Here is a 27,805-nt window from a genome sequence, read left to right as displayed (position 1 = left end):
TGGTTTTCGATCTGGAAGATCCTGTGTATCGAATTTACTCAGTTTCTATGATCGAGCCACAGAGATATTACAGGAAAGAGATGGTTGGGTTGACTGCATCTATCTGGACCTAAAAAAGGCTTTCGACAGAGTTCCACATAAGAGGTTGTTCTGGAAACTGGAAAATATTGGAGGGGTGACAGGTAAGCTTCTATCATGGATGAAAAATTTTCTGACTGATAGAAAAATGAGGGCAGTAATCAGAGGCAATGTATCAGAATGGAGAAATGTCACAAGTGGAGTACCACAGGGTTCAGTTCTTGCACCAGTGATGTTTATTGTGTACATAAATGATCTACCAGTTGGTATACAGAATTATATGAACATGTTTGCTGATGATGCTAAGATAATAGGAAGGATAAGAAATTTAGATGACTCTCATGCCCTTCAAAAAGACCTGGACAAAATAAGTATATGGAGCACCACTTGGCAAATGGAATTTAATGTTAATAAATGTCATGTTATGGAATGTGGAATAGGAGAACATAGACCCCACACAACCTATATATTATGTGAGAAATCTTTAAAGAATTCTGATAAAGAAAGAGATCTAGGAGTGGTTCTAGATAGAAAACTATCACCTGAGGACCACATAAAGAATATTGTGCAAGGAGCCTATGCTATGCTTTCTAACTTCAGAATTGCATTTAAATACATGGATGGCGATATACTAAAGAAATTGTTCATGACTTTTGTTAGGCCAAAGCTAGAATATGCAGCTGTTGTGTGGTGCCCATATCTTAAGAAGCACATCAACAAACTGGAAAAGGTGCAAAGACATGCTACTAAGTGGCTCCCAGAACTGAAGGGCAAGAGCTACGAGGAGAGGTTAGAAGCATTAAATATGCCAAAACTAGAAGACAGAAGAAAAAGAGGTGATATGATCACTACATACAAAATAGTAACAGGAATTGACAAAATCGACAGGGAAGACTTCCTGAGACCTGGAACTTCAAGAACAAGAGGTCATAGATTTAAACTAGCTAAACACAGATGCCGAAGAAATATAAGAAAATTCACCTTCGCAAATAGAGTGGTAGACGGTTGGAACAAGTTAAGTGAGAAGGTGGTGGAGGCCAAGACCGTCAGTAGTTTCAAAGCGTTATATGACAAAGAGTGCTGGGAAGACGGGACACCACGAGCGTAGCTCTCATCCTGTAACTACACTTAGGTAATTACACTTAGGTAATTACCAAGATGGAATACAATTGTTAAAACTCATATACAGGTCTAAGATGATCACTTCTTTGACTAACCGAGATTCTCAGAGAGACTTTGCAAAATACTCCCTGAAGGTATTTAATTAATACATTAGGACATTGAACAATCATAAGAATAATTTCACAATGTTGGGAGTGGTCACAATGGGGAGCCGGTTGGCCGAGCGGACAGCACACTTGACTTGTGATCTTGTGGTCCCGGGTTCGATCCCGGGCGCCAGCGAGAAACAATGGGCAGAGTTTCTTTCACCCTATGCCCCTGTTACCTAGCAGTAAAATAGGTACCTGGGTGTTAGTAAGCTGTCACGGGCCGCGGGGACACTAAAAAAGCCCCGAAATCATCTCAAGATAACCTCAAGATAAGATGTTCATCGCTGAACTTGTACAAAAATACAGGCCAAGAAGAATGAATTTGAGAAGTAACAAGAACTTTAACAACCAAGCTGAACCTTCTGGACAAAGTATCAATGCACAAAGATTCAGATTACAAGATATACGAAAGTGCAATAAATGCAGCTAACAAGAAACTCAAGATCAGAAAGAATGGAAAAAAAATACATGATAAAATCCTTTTGCTTATACAAGAGATCAAAACAAGTCAGAGTATGATCCTTTAACCATTGGACAGTGACTAGGGAGAAATGGTCATACCGGCCTATGCACAAAATATATAAAAATTCAAAAAAATTGTTTTTAATTATAGAATTACAGTATTAATGCGTATGTAAAATGTAAGAAACACAAAAAGTAGCAAATTATTATTATTTAATTCTGCACTCTGCAAGATTGTGTCTGGCACTTGTCAACACCTGGTGCTGGACTTTGCACACACTTCCTGTTTTATCCTTGGATGTTTCAGTGTTTTACCACTTTTTTTTCTTTATTTACAGACCACAGACACATTACAGACAGCCACATGCTTTGCTAATGCCATGAATTCGAAATCTTCCAGTTTTCCGATCAAGGTTGGTTCGGTTACTCGTGATTAGGCAATACAAAATAGAAAGATAGGAAGTAAAGCAAAAGTTGAGTGTGTTGATAATGCAGTATGGCAGTAGTACAAACAGAAGCTATTCATGGAAACGACACGTGAGTTTCACCAAGCAATGAAAATTCGAGAAATGCGTAGTGATGGATGGCTCAGAAGCTTTAAAATCCGCCATGGCTTTAGGTTCATTAGGATACATGGTGAAAGAATCTGCTGATGGTCTGGTGCTCCTGCAAAACAGCAAAGTTGCACTGCTGCTAAATAATAGTGCAACACATCCACGAGGTGATGAGCTAGTAAATGGCAATATCATCGGTACATTCGTATCACCAAATATAACTTCACTGATCCAACCCATGACTCAAGGATAATTAAGAACCATAAGCACTACTACAAGAGCATGTTTGCCAGATGTATTAATAATCAGCCAGGAATAGTTAAGGAGTGTTTTTTAAAGTCTTCACACTAGTTGGTTATCTGGACTATTGCTAATGCATGGTACAAGGTAAAGCAAACACTAAGACATAGTTGGAAAAAACTTTGGCCTACAAGTCTGTTTCCCGAGGAAGATGATGAGGCAGTTTTTGAAGGATCTGCAGCCAAGAAAGTTAGCAAGAAGACAAAATTGAGAGAGGAACTCCTAGCCTGTGTCTAGAGGTATGGCTACAGGATTAAGTCCCCAAAACTGAGAGCAGAACTGATTAAACATGACTGAAGATGAAATTATAAAATTATTTACAGCAAAAAAGTCAGAAGAGTGCAATAATGATGATGGCGAGGAAGGGGGAAAATGAAGAGTTAGAGGAAAAACGTAATATGGAAACAGTTCCGCAATATTTTGAAGGCATTCTGGCATTTATGGAAACAAGTAACCGAGTTTGAAACTAAGGACACAATGAACCAGTACAATTTTTATATTAAATTTTTTAAAACAAGATCAAAGGGAATGAAACAAATATCAATGTTTTTTTTTGCAAAGAATTCCAAGAAAGCACACATTGCCCCACCTGCACCTAACTCATCACATGTTGACCCAAATGCGTCAACATCTGAGGTTACCTTATCACCATTAATCTCCACTTTGGTCAATCTAACACCAACATCCACCACCACCTCTTCCACGTAAATATTGCTCCATCAACAATGATCATCAAGATAGCAAGTGAATCAGGACTTATCATATTGGCGAAACCAAACAAAATACTGTCGATTTTATGCTATGAACTTGCCGATTTTCCTCCCTAGATTTAAAGGCAACTTATACAAACGCAACACGTTAACCGACGGGTCTCGGCCCCGAGGAGTTCACAAAGCACGTGGCTGTCTAATTCATAGTACTGGTACTGTATATGTCAAGGGACAGACAGCCAGTGTATATACATATATACATGCCAGGCTTATATCGAGCCCCACCAGGATGACTAAGTCCTGGGTGCCTATTTACTACTTGGTGAATAGAAAATGTGGCAATAGCAAATGTGCCTAACCATTTCCATCCCACCTGGGATTCAACACAGAATTCCCGACTAAGTCACGAACAGTATACGCAATTGAAGCCAATATATACACATGTTTACAATATATATATTGTAATTAGGCAAATGTTTGGAGTGATGTTAAGAAGACCACTTTAAGGAATTCACAGAAGAAAAATCCTAACAATTGGAGTTAATTGGGGGTATAAAAGACGACAACGACGAAAAGATGATTTGGAAGCTACCTTTCCAGAAGAGATTTAAGGGATTTTCTAACAACCTGATGTAATTTAGGGCATTTTCTAACAATCTGATGTGATATAGGGCATTTTCTAACAATCTGATGTGATTTAGGGCATTTTCTAACCTGATGAGGATTAAGGCATGCAGTACAGTATATTATCAAGTATATAGAATAAGATGCCAACGATCTAGGTCATGCTGTTCTGAGTGGAGACGAGATTCGTCAGTCTCGTAAGGTGGAGGTAGACGAGGTTGAGGAGAAAGTAACTCCATGGACAACTGAGTTCAGTGTCCATCTGACTTTTGCTGTTAAATAAATTATTCATCCTAAAAAGCTAATAATAAGAGACCAATGAAAAATGGAGAATAGCCAAAACTGATGCTTATTTGGCAAGATAAAAAAAAAAACAGACTTCCAGCTAGCAATGCCTTAACAGCCGAGAGTAATTTTTGGGATAGGTTTGGTTAGTTTAGGTAAATGTACAGAATTTACGGTCCCTCGGAAAGCAAGCTCAGCGGTTCCTCGGAAAGCAAGCTCAGCGGTCCCTCGGAAAGCAAGCTCAGCGGTCCCTCGGAAAGCAAGCTCAGCGGTCCCTCGGAAAGCAAGCTCAGCGGTCCCTCGGAAAGCAAGCTCAGCGGTCCCTCGGAAAGCAAGCTCAGCGGTCCCTCGGAAAGCAAGCTCAGCGGTCCCTCGGAAAGCAAGCTCAGCGGTCCCTCGGAAAGCAAGCTCAGCGGTCCCTCGGAAAGCAAGCTCAGCGGTCCCTCGGAAAGCAAGCTCAGCGGTCCCTCGGAAAGCAAGCTCAGCGGTCCCTCGGAAAGCAAGCTCAGCGGTCCCTCGGAAAGCAAGTTTAGGTAACACAAAACCCTTACAGGCGTATGAAGTACAGCGTTATTTGGATGCCAGTTTGTGGGTGGCAATACTATTGTATTAGGGTACAGCCTCAAAGGGTGCATGTTAAGCAGAATCATAATGCAACATACAGATATCCAACACAAAACATTCAGGCCAAAAAACAGCACAAATGCAGGCACTAGTAGTGACGTCACTCATCAAATTTGCAAGATCCAGGGTATGAACCTTACTGACTTATATAGTTTGAATGCAAGTACCACAGTGCAATTATTGTTGACCTAATTTATTTTGACTGCTGTTACTGTATACTACAAAGAGAATTAAGGAAGTAATTCAGAAAAACATATTCCTAAAAATTAGCTACACAAAACAGTTCCCAAATGCCAACTTTTAGAAAGTGCCACAATTTCCAGGTTCACATCGCTTTAATGCCCAACTTTCAGATCAAAATTTACGAAGCATTCATGAAAATTAGACGTAATAGTGATGGAACATGCCACACCTCATCCACGCTATAAATATACACGGCAATTTTTTATTATGTAGTTAAGTTTGTTTAAGAGTATCAATGACATAGCAAGTTCAGATTTTTTGCAGCACTTTGCCCTACTAAAATAAATGCAGTCTAAATAATAAACAATCAAAATAATAATTCAGTAATTCATCAAAATAATAATTCAGTAATTCAGTAATAAATAAAATTCAGTAATAAACAATCAAACATCCAATTAAGGAGCTAAGTGTTGCTAGTTTCTGTTTTACTTGGGCGGAGTATGAGCACTTATGACTCATATGGTCGCTTCAGTAAGATTTTGTCCCATGTGTTTAACAACAACAACTGCTCTGTTGAATCTAAGTTGAAATCTTAATGGGTTTGTAACTGTTCACTGTGTTAGATAATGTTCCAATGGTCTGTGGTGGTTGTAACTGTTAGATAATGTTCCAGTGATGTTTCGGGCATTACTGTTCACTGTCTTCATTCATCAGGGTGAATAACTCATTTTTGGCCAATTCAACAATTTTGTGACCACACACACAAATACGTTCGAGTAATAGTTGATGCTACTCACTGAAGAATTTTATTCTACTTTTTTTATGGGAGGGGGGACTAATGTAAGATATCAGGCAAGATTAAATATGAAAGTGTTAAATGGCAGTGCCTCAAGTTTTTATAATAGTCAAATTAACACACAATTGTATGGTTGATCCTAAACCAGCGCTTCAACAGCTTCTTTTCTAAGTGTTAAAATCATACATGTATTTGGGATGGATTGGCGAGAGGATAGCTTTGGGGGGAAAGGGGTGGAGGGAAGGACAGCTTTCGTGGGTAGGGGGGGGGGGGTTGAGGGAAGGGCGGCTTTTGTGGGGTGGGGGTTGAGGGAAGGGCGGCTTTTGTGGGGGGGGGGGTTGAGGGAAGGGCGGCTTTTGTGGGGTGGGGGTTGAGGGAAGGGCGGCTTTTGTGGGGGGGGGGGGGTTGAGGGAAGGGCGGCTTTTGTGGGGTGGGGGTTGAGGGAAGGGCGGCTTTTGTGGGGGGGGGGTTGAGGGAAGGGCGGCTTTTGTAGGGGGGGTTGAGGGAAGGGCGGCTTTTGTGAGAGGGGGGGTGAGGGAAGGGCGGCTTTTGTGGGAGGGGGGGTGAGGGAAGGGCGGCTTTTGTGGGGGGGGGGGTTGAGGGATGGGCAGCTTTTGTGGGGGGGGGGTTGAGGGAAGGGCAGCTTTTGTGGGGGGGGGTTGTGGAAAGGGCGGCTTTCGTGGGGGGGGGGGGGTTGAGGGAAGGACAGCTTTCGTGGGGGGGGGTTGAGGGAAGGACGGCTTTCGTGGGGGGGGGTTGAGGGAAGGATGGCTTTCGTGGGGGGGGGGTTGAGGGAAGGACGGCTTTCGTGGGGGGGGGTTGAGGGAAGGACGGCTTTCGTGGGGGGGGGGTTGAGGGAAGGACGGCTTTCGTGGGGGGGGGGGGGTTGAGGGAAGGACGGCTTTCGTGGGGGGGGGTTGAGGGAAGGACGGCTTTCGTGGGGGGGGGTTGAGGGAAGGACGGATTTCGTGGGGGGGGTTGAGGGAAGGACGGCTTTCGTGGGGGGGGTTGAGGGAAGGACGGCTTTCGTGGGGGGGGTTGAGGGAAGAACGGCTTTCGTGGAGGGGGGGTTGAGGGAAGGACGGCTTTCGTGGGGGGGGGGGTTGAGGGAAGGACGGCTTTCGTGGAGGGGGTTGAGGGAAGGACGGCTTTCGTAGGGGGGGGGTTGAGGGAAGGACGGCTTTCGTGGGGGGGGGGTTGAGGGAAGGACGGCTTTCGTGGGGGGGGGGTTGAGGGAAGGACGGCTTTCGTGGGGGGGGGGTTGAGGGAAGGGCGGCTTTTGTGGGGTGGGGGTTGAGGGAAGGGCGGCTTTTGTGGGGGGGGGGGGTTGAGGGAAGGGCGGCTTTTGTAGGGGGGGTTGAGGGAAGGGCGGCTTTTGTGAGAGGGGGGGTGAGGGAAGGGCGGCTTTTGTGGGAGGGGGGGTGAGGGAAGGGCGGCTTTTGTGGGGGGGGGGGGGTTGAGGGATGGGCAGCTTTTGTGGGGGGGGGGTTGAGGGAAGGGCAGCTTTTGTGGGGGGGGTTGTGGAAAGGGCGGCTTTCGTGGGGGGGGGGGGGGGTTGAGGGAAGGACGGCTTTCGTGGGGGGGGGTTGAGGGAAGGACGGCTTTCGTGGGGGGGGGTTGAGGGAAGGACGGCTTTCGTGGGGGGGGGGTTGAGGGAAGGACGGCTTTCGTGGGGGGGGTTGAGGGAAGGACGGCTTTCGTGGGGGGGGTTGAGGGAAGGACGGCTTTCGTGGGGGGGGTTGAGGGAAGGACGGCTTTCGTGGGGGGGGTTGAGGGAAGAACGGCTTTCGTGGAGGGGGGGTTGAGGGAAGGACGGCTTTCGTGGGGGGGGGGGTTGAGGGAAGGACGGCTTTCGTGGAGGGGGTTGAGGGAAGGACGGCTTTCGTGGGGGGGGGGTTGAGGGAAGGACGGCTTTCGTGGGGGGGGTTGAGGGAAGGATGGCTTTCGTGGGGGGGGGGGTTGAGGGAAGGACAGCTTTCGTGGAGGGGGTTGAGGGAAGGATGGCTTTCGTGGGGGGGGGGGTTGAGGGAAGGACGGCTTTCGTGGGGGGGGTTGAGGGAAGGACGGCTTTCGTGGGGGGGGGGTTGAGGGAAGGACAGCTTTCGTGGAGGGGGTTGAGGGAAGGATGGCTTTCGTGGGGGGGGGGGTTGAGGGAAGGACGGCTTTCGTGGGGGGGGCGGTTGAGGGAAGGATGGCATTGAGGGGAGGTGGTGGAGGCAGGACCGCTCGGAGAAGGTGGGGGGAAGGATAACTTCGGGGAGGTGGGGGGAGGATAACTTGGGGGGGGTGGGGTTAGAAGGTTATCTATATCTAAACATGACAACTACATAGGCCTGTCTGCAATAACCACAGCACCATATAAGCCTGCACCTTAGGTGGCCCATTGACACACCAGCATCCCACACACCAATAACAAAGTGCCACTGCACAATAATCATTTACCAGCCCCAACTGCCACAAGCAACATTATCCAACAGAGAAATAACACACGTTTTCAATTTCCTGAGATACAGAGATGCATCAAATTCTACTTATAAATCTGGCCAATAATACATTACCACAATTTCCAGACCCAAATTTTTTTTTACAAATTATTATTAGTGCCTCGTTTCATAATGATCATTCTTTGGGGGGGGGGGAATAACATGCGTCCACGAACGACCCGCTTTGAATGGTGCGCATGTCGCCGGACACTAGGTTCATGAAAGGTACATCTAACAAAAGCAATTCCAGTATGAAGAAGTGCACCTAACCTTTCCAGTTCCTCCAGAAACTTAACAATTTGGAAAATGTCACATAAAACACACCAATGCAATGTGAGAATTCCTCACTCTGGATGCCTGTGATAAAAATAACATGGCTTATATAACGCCTTAAGCTCCAATCCTTTTCCCTATCCATGGGAAGAGCGTATGCAAGTTTATTAAGGTGGGAAAATGGAGCTAGGTGGTAAGGTGGAGCGAGGTGGTGGTGATGGAGCTGTGGAGGTGGGGCAAGTGGAAGATGGAGCCAGGTGGAGCGAGGTGGGGCGAGGTGGGGCAAGGTGGAACGAGGTGGAGCAAGGTGGAACGAGGTGGAGCAAGGTGGAGCGAGGTGGGGCAAGGTGGAGCGAGGTGGGGCGAGGTGGGGCAAGGTGAAGAAAGATGGAGCCAGGTGGAGCGAGGTGGAGGAAGAAGGAATAAGGTGGGGCGAGGTGAGGCGAGGTGGGGCGAGGCGAGGCGAGGTGGGGCGAGGCGAGGCGAGGTGGGGCGAGGTGGAGCGAGGTGAGGCGAGGCGGAGCAAGGTGAGGCGAGGCGGAGCGAGGTGAGGCGAGGCGGAGCGAGGTGAGGCGAGGCGGAGCGAGGTGAGGCGAGGCGGAGCGAGGTGAGGCGAGGCGGAGCGAGGTGAGGCGAGGCGGAGCGAGGTGAGGCGAGGCGGAGCGAGGTGAGGCGAGGCGGAGCGAGGTGAGGCGAGGCGGAGCGAGGTGAGGCAAGGCGGAGCGAGGTGAGGCAAGGCGGAGCGAGGTGAGGCAAGGTGGAGCGAGGTGAGGCAAGGTGGAGCGAGGTGAGGCAAGGTGGAGCGAGGTGAGGCAAGGTGGAGCGAGGTGAAGCAAGGTAGGGCAAGGTAAAGCAAGGTGGCGAGGTGGGGCAAGGTGATATGGTGATATGGAGCAAGGTAGAGCAAGATGTAGGAGCAAGGTGGTGAGGTGAAGCAAGATGGAGCAAGGTGGCGAGGTGGAGCAAAGTAGAGCAAGATGGAGAAAGGTGGACCAAGTTGGAGCAAGGTGGAGGGGCAAGGTGGTGCAAGGTGGGGCAAGGTGGTGGAGCAAGGTGGAGCAGCAAGGTGATGCAAGGTGGGGCAAGGTAGAGCAAGGTGGTGGGGCAAGATGGAGCAATGTGGAGGGGCAAGGTGGAGCAAGGTGGAGGGGCAAGTTGGGGCAAGGTAGAGCAAGGTGGTGGAGCAAGGTGGAGCAAGGTGGGGCAAGGTGGAGGGGCAAGGTAGAGCAAGGTGGAGCAGCAAGGTGGAGGGGCAAGGTGGGGCAAGGTAGAGCAAGGTGGAGGAGGGCTGCTGCTGCTGGCATCATGTAAACATTGCTCACCCACCACATCCACCTTCCAGGCCACCAACCAGGCCCAGCTCCTCCCCCACCGCCGCCTCCACCAGCCGCCCCCCGGCCAGCCTCACATACCACGGCGGGAGCCACACGCCCCACCTCACGCCCAGAAAAAAAAGGAAAATCAATACTTAGCACTTCTTGATCAGCGGTCCACCGCCGCCATCCCCCCTCCCCCCCACACACTCTCCAGCAGCGACATAACCCGACAACTTTCACCCATTTCTCGCGCTTATATCACACTCACGGCCAATAAAACATATTCTACCTGTTGCACTGATTGTTGCACTACAGTGTCCGGGGATTGTGACTCGCGCAGTAATCCTAAAATCTGTGCTAAAGCGTCTGTATCTGGATTCCACCCCATGTTTTGCGCCGGTGAGGGAGTATATCCAGTTATGGTGGCAGCCGCGCGAGCTCCCATCCTCCCCCAATGGCAACACTCAACCTCACGCTCTAAATAACCCCATTCCCGCCGTTATTTAATGCTTTACTCGGCTTTAACCCCGTATTCTGTTATATTTGAAGGGTTTAATTTATTTTTGGGTTTGTCTAGGGTTTAAAATGGGGGAAATAGGGAGGTATGCGAGCTTTCTTCAGCCTTCGCTTGACTTCAGAGTACTTTTGTGTCCGGCTACGCCATTGGCTGCTTCGAACGCGCACATTCTGCTCTCCGCCAATCGCGAGCAACGTACCAGCGCGGCGGGGAGCTAGTGGGCCCTCATTGTGATAGATGTAAACAAACAGGTGTACATAATAGTTGAACAATAAAATAAATACCATCACCAACACTCGACATTAAATGATTGTAATAAATTGTACTGTCTCGCCGAGCGTGACAATGACAGGAATTAGAGGGTAAAGAGAGGAGGCGGCGGCCGTAAGCCTACCACCCTCCACGTGCTATGCCCGCGGGCCGTTACACCTCATCCCGTTACGGGCTCACCATAGCCCGTGCTACTTGGAACTTTTTGTTCCTGGTAGCGAATCTTTAACAACAACAACAACCTCATCCCATCAACATTACTTTTTGACATTTATGAAAACACATTTATTCAAATAATACTCCCCCGAGTTGATATACAGCACTTGTCATTGATGGTAAAGGAAGATTAGGCCAGCAGAGTGCAAGAGAGCAACTTTGCAAGGGCCTGAGGTTATTAAGCTGTCAGCCGGGCGAGCGTGACCACCCTGTCACGCTCTCACGCCATGCAGATGACAGTGTCACTCTCTCCCTCGTACGCGGCATTTATCTGTGTCACGCCTGTTCTCTTGTCATGCTTGACTCATGCATGCTCTCTGGCCCTGCATATACCTGGCTGTGTCACGTTCACTGTCTCGCCCTGCATATGGCTGTGTCACGCTCAGTGTCTCGCCCTGCATATGGCTGTGTCACGCTGGCTGTCTCGCCACGTACATGACTGGGTCACGCTGGCTGTCTAGCCACGCACATGGCTGTGTCACGCTGGCTGTCTAGCCACGCACATGACTGGGTCACGCTGGCTGTCTAGCCACGCACATGGCTGGGTCACGCTGGCTGTCTAGCCACGCACATGACTGGGTCACGCTGGCTGTCTAGCCACGCACATGGCTGGGTCACGCTGGCTGTCTAGCCACGCACATGACTGGGTCACGCTGGCTGTCTAGCCACGCACATGACTGTCACGCTGGCTGTCTAGCCACGCACATGACTGTCACGCTGGCTGTCTAGCCACGCACATGACTGTCACGCTGGCTGTCTAGCCACGCACATGACATGTGTCATGCTGGCTGTCTAGCCACGCACATGGCTGTCACGCTGGCTGTCTAGCCACGCACATGGCTGTCACGCTGGCTGTCATGGCTGTCACGCTGGCTGTCTAGCCACGCACATGGCTGTGTCACGCTGGCTGTCTAGCCACGCACATGACTGTGACACGCTGGCTGTCTAGCCACGCACATGGCTGTCTAGCCACGCACATGACTGTGTCACGCTGGCTGTCTAGCCACGCACATGGCTGTCTAGCCACGCACATGACTGTCACGCTGGCTGTCTCGCCACGCACATGACTGTCTAGCCACGCACATGACTGTCTAACCACGCTCATGACTGTCACGCTGGCTGTCTAGCCACGCACATGACTGTCTAGCCACGCACATGACTGTCACGCTGGCTGTCTAGCCACGCACATGACTGTCACGCTGGCTGTCTAGCCACGCACATGACTGTCACGCTGTCTGTCTAGCCACGCACATGACTCTGTCATGCTGGCTGCCTAGCCACGCACATGACTGGGTCACGCTGGCTGTCTAGCCACGCACATGACTGTGTCACGCTGGCTGTCTAGCCACGCACATGGCTGTGTCACGCTGGCTGTCTAGCCACGCACATGACTGTCACGCTGGCTGTCTAGCCACGCACATGACTGTCACGTTGGCTGTCTAGCCACGCACATGACTGTCTAACCACGCTCATGACTGTCACGCTGGCTGTCTAGCCACGCACATGACTGTCTAGCCACGCACATGACTGTCACGCTGGCTGTCTAGCCACGCACATGACTGTCACGCTGGCTGTCTAGCCACGCACATGACTGTCACGCTGTCTGTCTAGCCACGCACATGGCTGTGTCACGTTGGCTGTCTAGCCACGCACATGACTGTCACGTTGGCTGTCTAGCCACGCACATGACTGTGTCACGCTGGCTGTCTAGCCACGCACATGACTGTCTAGCCACGCACATGACTGTCACGCTGGCTGTCTAGCCACGCACATGACTGTCACGCTGGCTGTCTAGCCACGCACATGACTGTCACGCTGGCTGTCTAGCCACGCACATGACTGTGTCACGCTGGCTGTCTAGCCACGCACATGGCTGTCACGGCAGATGTCTGAAAAAGACGTACTTTTCTTGAAGTGATGATTCCTGTCGGACAAAAAGATTCACCATATTGATAACCGGGAACACTTCTATGGAAGGAATGACGTGGATGCTCCGTTGTTGTTATAGATTCAGCTACTCGGAGCAAGTCCCAAGTAGCACGGGCTATGGTGAGCCCGTAATTTACCTGGCACAAGAGCGGGACAAGTAGCACTGGCTATGGCGAGCCCGTAGCGGACTTACCTGGCAAAGGAGCGGTGCTCAGATGCTCTGAATGGGGTGCATTTATCTAGGGCTGGAGTTGTTGATGTTTCAAACTCGTTGGACCTGTGGTTGGAGGCATTTGTTTGGGTTTAAACTGTTAGTAGATAGTGATATGGGAATTAATATGAGGAAAGGAGGCAATATACGTATGTGTTGGTTGGAGGGGGGGAACATAATAATAAAAATAATTTATAGAGAAAGCGCCAAGCCATTATGACTATATAGCACTGGGAAGGGGTCAGGATAAGGATTTGGGATGGGATGTGGGGGAAGGAATGGTGCCCAACCACTTGGACGGTCGGGGTTTGAACGCCGACCTGCATGAAGCGAAACCGTCGCTCTACCGTCCAGCCCAAGTGGTTGGACAAGGGGGGGGGGGGAAGGGGGGGGGGAAATGGGAAATGAACAGGGAAGGAGAAAGCCTCAAAATAACAATACACTTCAGGTACATTACACGAACAATAGGAGTCTAAGAAACAAAATAAATGATTTAAAAGCTCTTGTCTGCACAAAAACAATAGATATTATTGCACTTACTGAAACTTGGGTGAATGTAGAAAATAGAGAACTATTAGCTGAATGTCAAATAAACGGATTTAAACTATTTCACACAGATACTTTTTTGTGTTATTATTATTATCTTCTACCACAGACGTGGCCACTGTATATTAGACGAGGAGGGGAAGTAGCCATATATATGTTAGGGAAAATTTGAAATGCAGCCTCAAAGAGGGAATCAAAACTGAGTCACACATAGTAACTATTTGACTAGAATTAAACGAAAAAGGTAAAAAATTTATGATAGGAGTTATATACAGGCCACCAAACTTAGACAGAATGGAAGCAATAGGATGAAATATCTAGAGCATCTGGGTCTAGCAGTATTTATGTCATGGGTGACTTTAATTTTAGTGGAATAAACTGGCTTTAACAGAACAGGGAAAAATGAAGCAGAAAATTTTCTACAATTAATTGACGATTGCTTTTTTTAAGCAACACATTAAGAAACCAATGCAGGAAACTAATATTTTCGACTTATTGTTAACTAACAGGGAAACAAAATAATGACATTGAAATAGGGAGTGAGCTAGAGGACAGTGATTACAAAGAAATCAGATTTAGCATAAAATGGAAGAGATTTGTAGGATAAAATTCTGTTGAAGTGTCAGAATTTGGAAAAGCTGATTTTAATGCCTAAGAATGTTTTTGGGTGATTTAGATTGGAAAGTCTTGGGCATAGGGGGTGGGCAGAAAGAGAGCTTGGGACAAAAGGATTAAGAATGGGGAAGTTTGTTTAGAACGGGAATTCGTCCAACTGGTTAGAAATGTTGTAAAAGAGATAAGGAGGGCAAAAAGAAACTATGAAGTTCGCATAGCAGGGCAAGAAAAGACAAATCCTAAAGTTTTTTTTTTCAGTTATATCGAACAAAAATTAGGGAAAGTATAGGTCCATTAAAAACTGGGACAGGTCAGATAACTGATAATGACGAAGAGATGAGCAGTATTTTTAATAAATATTTTATCTCTGTATTTACTAAAGATTAACGTAACATTATGGCTTCAGCCGAAAAAGTCTATGTGGGTGGGGACGAGGACAGGTTGACTAGTTTAGCAGTTACCAGGGAGGATGTTATTAATAAACAAATAGTAAAACTCAAGCCAAACAAATCCCCAGGGCCAGACGAAGTGTTTGCCAGGGTGCTTAAAGACTGCAAAGAGGAGCTTTTCAAGCCATTGTCTACCATATTTAATAAATCATTAGAGTCAGGCAGAGTGCCAGAGTCGTGGAAGGTTGCTAATGTGGTACCAATTTTCAAGAGAGGAGATAGATCACTTGCATCAAAGTATTGTGGTTGCTATTGTGGGAAAGTTATTCGAATCGATAATTGCAAATACCATTCGTTTTCATCTTGAAAAACATAAATTAATAAATGATTCACAATATGGTTTTACAAATGGCCGTTCATGTTTAGCAAATTTGTCATTTTATTCCAGCATAGTTGAGGCAGTTGATAGTGGTAAGGATTGTGATGTTGTGTACCTTGACTTTAGCAAAACTTTTGATACAGTGCCACATGAAAGACTGGTTAAAAAGATAGAGGCTCATGGTATTGGGGGTGCTATATTAAGCTGGATTAGGGCATGGCTATACCAAAGGAAACAGAGAGTTAGTATAAATTGGGGTTAAGTCAGTGGGAAAATGTTGTAAGTGGAGTGCCTCAAGGCTCTGTCCTGGGACCTCTGTTATTCATAATATATAAATGATTTAGTTTCAGGTTTGATCAGCAATATTTGCAAATTTGGCGATGATACAAAAATCGTGAGAGATATAACACGGAATAAAACTCACTATCACTACAAGCTGATCGAAATAGGGGTTTGAAATGGTCAAAAGATTGGCCGATGCAGTTTAATGCTGATAAATGTAAAGTTTTGAGGCTTGGTAATGATGATAGAGTTACAAGATACGAGCTAGATGGTGTTGAGATTGCAAAGTTGGATTGCGAAAGGGATCTGAGAGTTAGGATTAGTAAGAATTTAAAACAAAAGGATCAATGCATGAATGTTCGTAATAAGGCAAATAGGACACTGGGATTTATTAATCGAAGCGTTAGTAACAAGACACTTGGTGTGGTTCTTCAGCTATATCTTGCTCTGGTTAGGCCCCATTTAGGTTATGCAGTTCAGTTTTGGTCGCCGTATTATAGAATGGATATAAATTCACTAGAACGCGTCCATCGTAGGGTGAAGTTAATTCCGCAAATTAGAAACTTGTCATATGAAGAAAGATTGACAAAGCTTAAATTGCATTTTCTGGAAAAGCGAAGAATTAGGGGGTGATATGTTAGATGTACAAATGGATGGATGGTCATAACAAAGGGAATATCAATAGGGTATTAAAAGTATCAACACCAAAGAGAACACGAAACAATGGGTATAAACTGGACAAGTTTAGATTTAGGAAAAACCTGAGTAAATACTGAAAAAATCATCCTGAATTTGTTCAGTATCATCCTAAAATACTGAATCAAATGGAATCATCCCGGACGTAAGTTCGAACCCTCATCACGGCATTTGTGGATTTGTTCATTTGATGTGTACGCTATTGTTATATCTGTGTGCACTGGGTAAATACTGGTTCGGTAACAGGGTTGTTGATTTGTGGAACCAATTACCGCGTAGCATAATAGAAGTAGGATCCCTTGATTGTTTCAAGAGTAGGTTAAGCATATATATGAATGAGATTGGGTGGATATAAATTAGTATCAGCTGTTAGGGCCGATCATTGCACACAACAGGAATGTAATTTAATCGGGTTGACAGCACTACTACTCAGTTCGTATTACAGGTTGCATGTTGGTGCGTCGTTAACAGTTATACTGGGGCCAGATTCACGAAAGCACTTACGCAAGTACTTACGAACGTGTACATCTTTCCTCAATCTCTGACGGCTTTGGTTACATTTCTTAAACAGTTTACATGCATGAAAACTTCCCATTTAACTGTTGTTATTGTTATAAACAGCCTCCTGGTGCTTCGGAGCTCATTAACTGTTTAAATATTGTAAACAATCCGCCAAAGATTGAGAAAAGATGTACAGGTTCGTAAGTGCATTTGTGAATCTGCCTGCAACAGCACCAGACAGAGGTAGTGTGTCTGGAAGGTCTAAGCAGTGCTGTGATGAATTGCTCTTAACCTTGGCACTGAAGCTCGTGTTTAGCTGCATAATTCATCTGTATATGATGAGGAGCTTCAGCGCCTCCCTCATGTTGATGATTCTTGTGCATCTGGGCCGACAAGAATTATGATCATGACTTGAAATTGAAACTGAAATAAGTTTATTGAGGTAAAATACACACAAAGGGATGAGGTAACTCAAGCTATTCTCACCCCGTTCAGTACATCGTGTTAATATATACATAGACACACATCACAAACAATAAACATATTACCGAACTTTCTGAGAGATAAACATATACATTACCTGATCATGACTTCATTTTATATTATTGATAATGTTTTAGCCTAGTGCCGGGAAAACTGTAAAGGGTGATAGCCAATTTGGAAGCTAATGAACATCATATAGAACATTCTGGCATATATGAGCTTAAGATTTAATTAATCACAATTTCACTACTAATATCCGTACTGGCTGCAATTTTCGATGTGTTGATTATTTACTATAAATAGAGGAGCGGTGGCGGTAGTCTCTTCTAGACTGGGTTTTGTTTTATTTTTTCTGTGGAAACAATAAAACCACATTGAGTAATTGTATATAGATACAAGAGTGTCAAGGAGTCTTATGGCGTGTTGACACTCTGTATAATGACACGGATGTCATCCGTGTACCAGTTAACATCCTCATCCACTTGTGTAAACATGTCAATTATTAGGCTATGCATCAACACTGAAAATCGCAGGTTCATGTTAAATTTCCTTTAATACCAAAGAGAGGCTAATTGTTCCAGAATGAACTGCCTATTAACTGTGTCATCAGCAGCTTGGAGATCAAGAAAGGCACCATATTATTTGTACATGACACATAATAATAATTATTATTATTATATCCTTCGTTCCTGCCTAATGAAGTACTCAGCAAAGCCAGTCTGTGTACCTCTCTCATATAAGTTGAAAATGAGTTGACTTATTGTGGCATAGACTTGACATACTCTCCAGCATACAGTTATATGGGCAGTATGTCAGCTTAAGCGGGTCGTGAAGAGTGACCAAGCTGTGAAGTGTTAGAGAGCTTGCTCATTTTCCTTCACTTTCAGCAGTGATTGTTGTATGGTTAATGTCTTGTATAAACTGGGACAGGATGAACAATCTGTAGGCGGAGAGGGGTGTACATGCCTCTACGGAGGTGTGTCCACTCACAGGATGAGTGGCGCTGCCCAATACTGTCACTATGGCGGTGTGTCCACTCCCAGGATGAGTGGCGCTGCCCAATACTGTCACTATGGCGGTGTGTCCACTCACAGGATGAGTGGCGCTGCCCAATACTGTCACTATGGCGGTGTGTCCACTCACAGGATGAGTGGCGCTGCCCAATACTGTCACTATGGCGGTGTGTCCACTCACAGGATGAGTGGCGCTGCCCAATACTGTCACTATGGCGGTGTGTCCACTCACAGGATGAGTGACGCTGCCCAATACTGTCACTATGGCGGTGTGTCCACTCCCAGGATGAGTGGCGCTGCCCAATACTGTCACTATGGCGGCGTGTCCACTCACAGGATGAGTGGTGCTGCCCAATACTGTCACTATGGAGGTGTGTCCACTCACAGGATGAGTGGCGCTGCCCAATACGGTCACTATGGCGGTGTGTCCACTCACAGGATGAGTGGTGCTGCCCAATACTGTCACTATGGCGGTCTGTCCACTCCCAGGATGAGTGGCGCTGCCCAATACTGTCACTATGGCGGTGTGTCCACTCACAGGATGAGTGGTGCTGCCCAATACTGTCACTATGGCGGTCTGTCCACTCCCAGGATGAGTGGCGCTGCCCAATACTGTCACTATGGCGGTGTGTCCACTCACAGGATGAGTGGTGCTGCCCAATACTGTCACTATGGCGGTCTGTCCACTCACAGGATGAGTGGCGCTGCCCAATACTGTCACTATGGCGGTGTGTCCACTCACAGGATGAGTGGCGCTGCCCAATACTGTCACTATGGCGGTGTGTCCACTCACAGGATGAGTGGTGCTGCCCAATACTGTCACTATGGAGGTGTGTCCACTCACAGGATGAGTGGCGCTGCCCAATACTGTCACTATGGCGGTGTGTCCACTCCCAGGATGAGTGGTGCTGCCCAATACTGTCACTATGGCGGTGTGTCCACTCACAGGATGAGTGACGCTGCCCAATACTGTCACTATGGCGGTGTGTGTCCACTCACAGGATGAGTGGCGCTGCCCAATACTGTCACTATGGCGGTGTTTCCACTCACAGGATGAGTGGCGCTGCCCAATACTGTCACTATGGCGGTGTGTCCACTCACAGGATGAGTTGCGCTGCCCAATACTGTCACTATGGCCGTGTGTCCACTCACAGGATGAGTGGCGCTGCCTAATACTGTCACTATGGCGGTGTGTCCACTCACAGGATGAGTGGCGCTGCCTAATACTCTCACTATGGCGGTGTGTCAACTCACAGGATGAGTGGCGCTGCCCAATACTGTCACTATGGCGGTGTGTTCACTCACAGGATGAGTGGCGCTGCCCAATACTGTCACTATGGCGGAGTGTCCACTCACAGGATGAGTGGCGCTGCCCAATACTGTAACTATGGCGGTCTGTCCACTCACTGGATGAGTTGCGCTGCCCAATACTGTCACTATGGCTGTGTGTCCACTCACAGGATGAGTGGCGCTGCCCAATACTGTCACTATGGCGGTGTGTCCACTCACAGGATGAGTGGCGCTGCCCAATACTGTCACTATGGCGGTGTGTCCACTCACAGGATGAGTGGCGCTGCCCAATACTGTCACTATGGCGGTGTGTCCACTCACAGGATGAGTGACGCTGCCCAATACTGTCACTATGGCGGTGTGTCCACTCCCAGGATGAGTGGCGCTGCCCAATACTGTCACTATGGCGGTCTGTCCACTCACAGGATGAGTGGTGCTGCCCAATACTGTCACTGTGGAGGTGTGTCCACTCACAGGATGAGTGGCGCTGCCCAATACGGTCACTATGGCGGTGTGTCCACTCACAGGATGAGTGGTGCTGCCCAATACTGTCACTATGGCGGTCTGTCCACTCCCAGGATGAGTGGCGCTGCCCAATACTGTCACTATGGCGGTGTGTCCACTCACAGGATGAGTGGTGCTGCCCAATACTGTCACTATGGCGGTCTGTCCACTCCCAGGATGAGTGGCGCTGCCCAATACTGTCACTATGGCGGTATGTCCACTCACAGGATGAGTGGTGCTGCCCAATACTGTCACTATGGCGGTCTGTCCACTCACAGGATGAGTGGCGCTGCCCAATACTGTCACTATGGCGGTGTGTCCACTCACAGGATGAGTGGCGCTGCCCAATACTGTCACTATGGCGGTGTGTCCACTCACAGGATGAGTGGTGCTGCCCAATACTGTCACTATGGAGGTGTGTCCACTCACAGGATGAGTGGCGCTGCCCAATACTGTCACTATGGCGGTGTGTCCACTCCCAGGATGAGTGGTGCTGCCCAATACTGTCACTATGGCGGTGTGTCCACTCACAGGATGAGTGACGCTGCCCAATACTGTCACTATGGCGGTGTGTGTCCACTCACAGGATGAGTGGCGCTGCCCAATACTGTCACTATGGCGGTGTTTCCACTCACAGGATGAGTGGCGCTGCCCAATACTGTCACTATGGCGGTGTGTCCACTCACAGGATGAGTTGCGCTGCCCAATACTGTCACTATGGCCGTGTGTCCACTCACAGGATGAGTGGCGCTGCCTAATACTGTCACTATGGCGGTGTGTCCACTCACAGGATGAGTGGCGCTGCCTAATACTCTCACTATGGCGGTGTGTCAACTCACAGGATGAGTGGCGCTGCCCAATACTGTCACTATGGCGGTGTGTTCACTCACAGGATGAGTGGCGCTGCCCAATACTGTCACTATGGCGGAGTGTCCACTCACAGGATGAGTGGCGCTGCCCAATACTGTAACTATGGCGGTCTGTCCACTCACTGGATGAGTTGCGCTGCCCAATACTGTCACTATGGCGGTGTGTCCACTCACAGGATGAGTGGCGCTGCCCAATACTGTCACTATGGCGGTGTGTCCACTCACAGGATGAGTGGCGCTGCCCAATACTGTCACTATGGCGGTGTGTCCACTCACAGGATGAGTGGCGCTGCCCAATACTGTCACTTTGGAGGTGTGTCCACTCACAGGATGAGTGGCGCTGCCCAATACTGTCACTATGGCGGTCTGTCCACTCACAGGATGAGTGGCGCTGCCCAATACTGTCACTATGGCGTTGTGTCCACTCACAGGATGAGTGACGCTGCCCAATACTGTCACTATGGCGGTGTGTCCACTCACAGGATAAGTGGACACCAGGCACAGTGTGGCAACACCAGGCACAGTGTGGCAACACCAGCCACAGTGTGGCAACACCAGGCACAGTGTGGCAACACCAGACACAGTGTGGCAATACCAGACACAGTGTGGCAACACCAGTGTGGCAACACCAGACACAGTGTGGCAACACCAGTGTGGCAACAATAGACACAGTGTGGCAACACCAGTGTGGCAACACCAGACACAGTGTGGCAACACCAGGCACAGTGTGGCAACACCAGACACAGTGTGGCAACACCAGGCACAGTGTGGCAACACCAGACACTGTGGCAACACCAGGCACAGTGTGGCAACACCAGACGCAGTGTGGCAACACCAGACACAGTGTGGCAACACCAGACACAGTGTGACAACACCAGGCACAGTGTGGCAACACCAGGCACAGTGTGGCAACACCAGACACAGAGTGGCAACACCAGACACAGTGTGGCAACACCAGGCACAGTGTGACAACGCCAGGCACAGTGTGGCAACACCAGACACAGTATGGCAACACCAGTGTAGCAACACCAGACACAGTGTGGCAACACCAGGCACAGTGTGGCAACACCAGGCACAGTGTGGCAACACCAGGCACAGTGTGGCAACACCAGGCACAGTGTGGCAACACCAGACACAGTGTGGCAACACCAGTGTGGCAACACCAGACACATTGTGGCAACACCAGACACAGTGTGGCAACACCAGACACAGTGTGGCAACACCAGACACAGTGTGGCAACACCAGGCACAGTGTGGCAACACCAGGCACAGTGTGGCAACACCAGGCACAGTGTGGCAACACTAGACACAGTGTGGCAACACCAGACACAGTGTGGCAACACCAGGCACAGTGTGGCAACACCAGACACAGTGTGGCAACACCAGGCACAGTGTGGCAACACCAGACACAGTGTGGCAACACCAGCCACAGTGTGGCAACACCAGACACAGTGTGGCAACACCAGGCACAGTGTGGCAACAACAGACACAGTGTGGCAACACTAGGCACAGTGTAGCAACACCAGGCACAGTGTGGCAACACCAGACACAGTGTGGCAACACCAGGCACAGTGTGGCAACACCAGTGTGGCAACACCAGGCACAGTGTGGCAACACCAGACACAGTGTGGCAACACCAGGCACAGTGTGGCAACACCAGTGTTTCAACAGAAGGCACAGTGTGGCAACACCAGGCACAGTGTGGCAACACCAGGCACAGTGTGGCAACACCAGACACAGTGTGGCAACACCAGGCACAGTGTGGCAACACCAGTGTTTCAACAGAAGGCACAGTGTGGCAACACCAGGCACAGTGTGGCAACACCAGGCACAGTGTGGCAACACCAGCCACAGTGTGGCAACACCAGGCACAGTGTGGCAACACCAGACACAGTGTGGCAACACCAGGCACAGTGTGGCAACACCAGACACAGTGTGGCAACACCAGGCACAGTGTGGCAACACCAGTGTGGCAACACCAGGCACAGTGTGGCAACACCAGGCACAGTGTGGCAACACCAGGCACAGTGTGGCAACACCAGTGTGGCAACACCAATCACAGTGTGGCAACACCAGCCACAGTGTGGCAACACCAGGCACAGTGTGGCAACACCAGGCACAGTGTGGCAACACCAAGCACAGTGTGGCAACACCAGGCACAGTGTGGCAACACCAGTGTGGCAACACCAGGCACAGTGTGGCAACACCAGGCACAGTGTGGCAACACCAGGCACAGTGTGGCAACACCATGCACAGTGTGGCAAAACCAGGCACAGTGTGGTAACACCAGGCACAGTGTGGCAACACCAGGCACAGTGTGGCAACACCAGGCACAGTGTGGCAACACCAATCACAGTGTGGCAACACCAGTGTGGCAACACCAGTGTGGCAACACCAGGCACAGTGTGGCAACACCAGGCACAGCGTGGCAACACCAGTGTGGCAACACCAGGCACAGTGTGGTAACACCAGTGTGGCAAAAGAAGGCACAGTGTGGCAACACCAGGCACAGTGTGGCAACACCAGGCACAGTGTGGCAACACCAGACACAGTGTGGCAACACCAGGCACAGTGTGGCAACACCAGACACAGTGTGGCAACACCAGGCACAGTGTGGCAACACCAGTGTGGCAACGCCAGGCACAGTGTGGCAACACCAGGCACAGTGTGGCAACACCAGGCACAGTGTGGCAACACCAGACACAGTGTGGCAACACCAGTGTGGAAACACCAGGCACAGTGTGGCAACACCAGTGTGGCAACACCAGACACAGTGTGGCAACACCAGGCACAGTGTGGCAACACCAGGCAGTGTGGCATCACCGGACACAGTGTGGCAACACCAGGCACAGTGTGGCAACACCAGGCACAGTGTGGCAACACCAGTGTGGCAACACCAGGCACAGTGTGGCAACACCAGCTACAGTGTGGCAACACCAGGCACAGTGTGGCAACACCAGCCACAGTGTGGCAACACCAGGCACAGTGTGGCAACACCAGACACAGTGTGGCAACACCAGCCACAGTATGGCAACACCAGGCACAGTGTGGCAACACCAGCCACAGTGTGGCAACACCAGCCACAGTGTGGCAACACCAGGCACAGTGTGGCAACACCAGGCACAGTGTGGCAACACCAGGCACAGTGTGGCAACACCAGGCACAGTGTGGCAACACCAGGCACAGTGTGGCAACACCAGACACAGTGTGGCAACACCAGTGTGGCAACACCAGGCACAGTGTGGCAACACCAGGCACAGTGTGGCATCAACAGACACAGTGTGGCAACACCAGACACAGTGTGGCAACACCAGGCACAGTGTGGCAACACCAGACACATTGTGGCAACACCAGACACAGTGTGGCAACACCAGGCACAGTGTGGCAACACCAGACACAGTGTGGCAACACCAGTGTGGCAACACCAGGCACAGTGTGGCAACAGAAGGCACTGTGTGGCAACACCAGACACAGTGTGGCAACACCAGGCAGTGTGGCAACACCAGACACAGTGTGGCAACACCAGGCACAGCGTGGCAACACCAGTGTGGCAACACCAGGCACAGTGTGGCAACACCAGGCACAGTGTGGCAACACCAGGCACAGTGTAGCAACACCAGACACAGTGTGGCAACACCAGGCACAGTGTGGCAACACCAGGCACAGTGTGGCAACACCAGACACAGTGTAGCAACACCAGACACAGTGTGGCAACACCAGGCACAGTGTGGCAACACCAGGCACAGTGTGGCAACACCAGGCACAGTGTGGCAACATCGGAGTCAGAGAAGGAGAACGTTATGATTGTTTACATTGACTCGTGCTCTACAAGTGGATACTTTAGGCATCCTGGAGCCGGCCGTGTCTGGCTCCCCCTGGTGATGTCTGTCTTCCCCCTGGTGGTGTCTGTTTCTCCCCTGGTGGTGTCTGTCTCTCCCCTGGTGGTGTCTGTCTCTCCCCTGGTGGTGTCTGCCTCTCCCCTGGTGGTGTCTGGCTCCCCTGGTGGTGTCTGTCTTCCCCCTGGTGGTGTCTGTTTCTCCCCTGGTGGTGTCTGTCTCTCCCCTGGTGGTGTCTGTCTCTCCCCTGGTGGTGTCTGGCTCCCCTGGTGGTGTCTGCCTCTCCCCTGGTGATGTCTGTCTTCCCCCTGGTGGTGTCTGTTTCTCCCCTGGTGGTGTCTGTCTCTCCCCTGGTGGTGTCTGGCTCCCCTGGTGGTGTCTGCCTCTCCCCTGGTGGTGTCTGGCTCCCCTGGTGGTGTCTGTCTTCCCCCTGGTGGTGTCTGTTTCTCCCCTGGTGGTGTCTGTCTCTCCCCTGGTGGTGTCTGTCTCTCCCCTGGTGGTGTCTGTCTCTCCCCTGGTGGTGTCTGTCTCCCCTGGTGGTGTCTGGCTCCCCTGGTGGTGTCTAGCTCCCCTGGTGGTGTCTGTCTCTCCCCTGGTGGTGTCTGGCTCCCCTGGTGGTGTCTAGCTCCCCTGGTGGTGTCTGTCTCTCCCCTGGTGGTGTCTGTCTCCCGTGGTGGTGTCTGGCTCCCCTGGTGGTGTCTGGCTCCCCCCTGGTTGTGTCTGTCTCTCCCCTGGTGGTGTCTGTCTCTCCCCTGGTGGTGTCTGGCTCCCCTGGTGGTGTCTGTCTCTCTCCTGGTGGTGTCTGTCTCCCCTGGTGGTGTCTGTCTCCCCTGGTGGTGTCTGGCTCCCCTGGTGGTGTCTGGCTCCCCCCTGGTTGTGTCTGTCTCTCCCCTGGTGGTGTCTGTCTCTCCCCTGGTGGTGTCTGGCTCCCCTGGTGGTGTCTGGCTCCCCTGGTGGTGTCTGTCTCTCTCCTGGTGGTGTCTGTCTCCCCTGGTGGTGTCTGGCTCCCCTGGTGGTGTCTGTCTCCCCTGGTGGTGTCTGTCTCTCCCCTGGTGGTGTCTGTCTCTCCCCTGGTGGTGTCTGTCTCTCCCCTGGTGGTGTCTGTCTCTCCCCTGGTGGTGTCTGTCTCTCACCTGGTGATGTCTGTCTCTCCCCTGGTGGTGTCTGGCTCCCCTGGTGGTGTCTGTCTCTCCCCTGGTGGTGTCTGTCTCTCCCCTGGTGGTGTCTGTCTCCCCTGGTGGTGTCTGTCTCTCCCCTGGTAGTGTCTGTCTCCCCTGGTTGTGTCTGTCTCTCCCCTGGTGGTGTCTGTCTCTCCCCTGGTGGTGTCTGTCTCTCCCCTGGTGGTGTCTGTCTCTCCCCTGGTGGTGTCTGGCTCCCCTGGTGGTGTCTGTCTCTCCCCTGGTGGTGTCTGTCTCTCCCCTGGTGGTGTCTGTCTCTCCCCTGGTGGTGTCTGGCTCCCCTGGTGGTGTCTGTCTCTCCCCTGGTGGTGTCTGTCTCTCCCCTGGTGGTGTCTGTCTCTCCCCTGGTGGTGTCTGTCTCTCCCCTGGTGGTGTCTGTCTCTCCCCTGGTGGTGTCTGGCTCCCCTGGTGGTGTCTGTCTCTCCCCTGGTGGTGTCTGGCTCCCCTGGTGGTGTCTGTCTCTCCCCTGGTGGTGTCTGTCTCTCCCCTGGTGGTGTCTGTCTTTCCCCTGGTGGTGTCTGTCTCTCCCCTGGTGGTGTCTGTCTCTCCCCTGGTGGTGTCTGGCTCCCCTGGTGGTGTCTGTCTCTCCCCTGGTGGTGTCTGTCTCTCCCCTGGTGGTGTCTGTCTTTTCCCTGGTGGTGTCTGGCTCTCCCCTGGTGGTGTCTGGCTCCCCTGGTGGTGTCTGTCTCTCCCCTGGTGGTGTCTGGGAGTTTGAAGTGTAGATATGATAGAGCCCAGTAGGCTCAGGAACCTGTACACCAGTTGATTGACAGTTGAGAGTCGGGACCAAAGAGCCAGAGCTCAACCCCCGCAAGCACATCTAGATGTACCACACAGGTTGGGCAACACAGGGCTGTACCCGTCCCATGACATACAAGGACACTCGCGCCGTCCCGCAAAAGCAACAGAAAACTTACATAATCTAAATATACATTTTGAGCGCGTGTGTTTAAGTGCTCGAACGCTGACCCAACACTAGAGTCTTGTTGATAAGGGAGGAGTGAGCTTGTCCACCCGACGTAAAGTTCGTGGCGTCAGTGAATGGACGTTCGGGGCGTTTGATCGTACGTTCTTTAGACGTTAGGCGAGTTTGTGTTGTATGGGGCGTGAGGTCTTTGGTGGGATGGTGTGGGGGTGGGGGGTCCCGCCTGGAGGGGTAACTGAGGTACACATGATCACTTGTTGTATCACGGCACTCACGGTGTCATGTGTCTTCACGTGTCCTTCCCTCTCCTTAACTCACTCTCACTCTCTCTCTCTCTCTCTCTCTCTCTCTCTCTCTCTCTCTCTCTCTCTCTCTCTCTCTCTCTCTCTCTCTCTCTCTCTCTCTCTGTCTCTGTCTCTCTCTCTCTCTCTCTCTCTCTCTCTCTCTCTCTCTCTCTCTCTCTCTCTCTCTCTCTCTCTCTCTCTCTCTCTCTCTCTCTCTCTCTCTCTCTATCTCTCTGTCTGTCTCTCTCTCTCTCTCTCTCTCTCTCTCTCTCTCTCTCTCTCTCTCTCTCTCTCTCTCTCTCTCTCTCTCTCTCTCTCTCTCTCTCTCTCTCTCTCTCTCTCTCTCGCTCTCTGTCTCTCTGTCTCTCTCTCTCTCTCTCTCTCTCTCTCTCTCTCTCTCTCTCTCTCTCTCTCTCTCTCTCTCTCTCTCTCTCTCTCTCTCTCTCTCTCTCTCTCTGTCCTGGTGTAGGACATTATGTATCCTGGTGTTGTTGCGAGGACTCATAACTAGTCGCGAGGACTCATAACTAGTCACGAGGACTCATAACTAGTCGCGAGGAATCATAACTAGTCACGAGGACTCACAACTAGTCACGAGGACTCACAACTAGTCACGAGGACTCACAACTAGTCACAAGGACTCACAACTAGTCACGAGGACTCACAACTAGTCACGAGGACTCATAACTAGTCACGAGGACTCACAACTAGTCACGAGGACTCATAACTAGTCACGAGGACTCACAACTAGTCACGAGGACTCATAACTAGTCACGAGGACTCACAACTAGTCACGAGGACTCACAACTAGTCACGAGGACTCACAACTAGTCACGAGGACTCACAACTAGTCACAAGGACTCACAACTAGTCACGAGGACTTACAACTAGTCACGAGGACTCACAACTAGTC

The 27,805-nt window shown here is 50.1% G+C and overlaps 2 protein-coding genes across 3 annotated transcripts in view; one reads left to right on the top strand and one right to left on the bottom strand.

Annotated features, from left to right (window-relative positions):
* The window catches only part of Tnpo (transportin 1), a 96,881-nt gene extending 86,476 nt beyond the window's left edge, over positions 1 to 10,405 (bottom strand). For both annotated transcript variants that reach the window (XR_011222173.1, XM_069301715.1), the window contains exon 1: positions 10,249 to 10,405. Coding sequence is in view for 1 of the 2 variants with exons in the window: in XM_069301715.1 (XP_069157816.1) it covers positions 10,249 to 10,404 (156 nt within the window). In the remaining variant the exon portion in view is untranslated. The remainder of the gene's footprint in view (positions 1 to 10,248) is intronic.
* Positions 10,406 to 15,247: 4,842 nt separating this feature from the next.
* On the top strand, positions 15,248 to 24,360 carry LOC138350545 (uncharacterized). Its single transcript, XM_069301555.1, has 4 exons — positions 15,248 to 15,272; positions 21,188 to 21,955; positions 22,236 to 23,614; positions 23,710 to 24,360. Exons 1-4 carry the CDS (start codon positions 15,248 to 15,250, stop codon positions 24,358 to 24,360), a joined length of 2,823 nt encoding a protein of 940 aa, XP_069157656.1.
* Positions 24,361 to 27,805: the final 3,445 nt, after the last annotated feature.

The sequence above is a fragment of the Procambarus clarkii genome, chromosome 46 (genome assembly GCF_040958095.1).
Source record: "Procambarus clarkii isolate CNS0578487 chromosome 46, FALCON_Pclarkii_2.0, whole genome shotgun sequence".
Classification (NCBI taxonomy): domain Eukaryota; kingdom Metazoa; phylum Arthropoda; class Malacostraca; order Decapoda; family Cambaridae; genus Procambarus; species Procambarus clarkii.
The sequence above is the reverse complement of the archived record's forward strand: the minus strand, read 5'-3'. Positions and strand labels throughout refer to the sequence as shown.

What these genes read in the sequence shown, in the direction of transcription:
- LOC138350545 (XM_069301555.1), top strand. Translation starts at nt 15,248, where the DNA reads ATGGCTATACCAAAGGAAACAGAGA. An exon ending in TATACCAAAGGAAACAGAGA is followed by an intron (nt 15,273 to 21,187) that starts GTTAGTATAAAT and finishes TGGCAACACCAG; the next exon opens with GCACAGTGTGGCAACACCAG. An exon ending in GCACAGTGTGGCAACACCAG is followed by an intron (nt 21,956 to 22,235) that starts GCACAGTGTGGC and finishes TGGCAACACCAG; the next exon opens with GCACAGTGTGGCAACACCAG.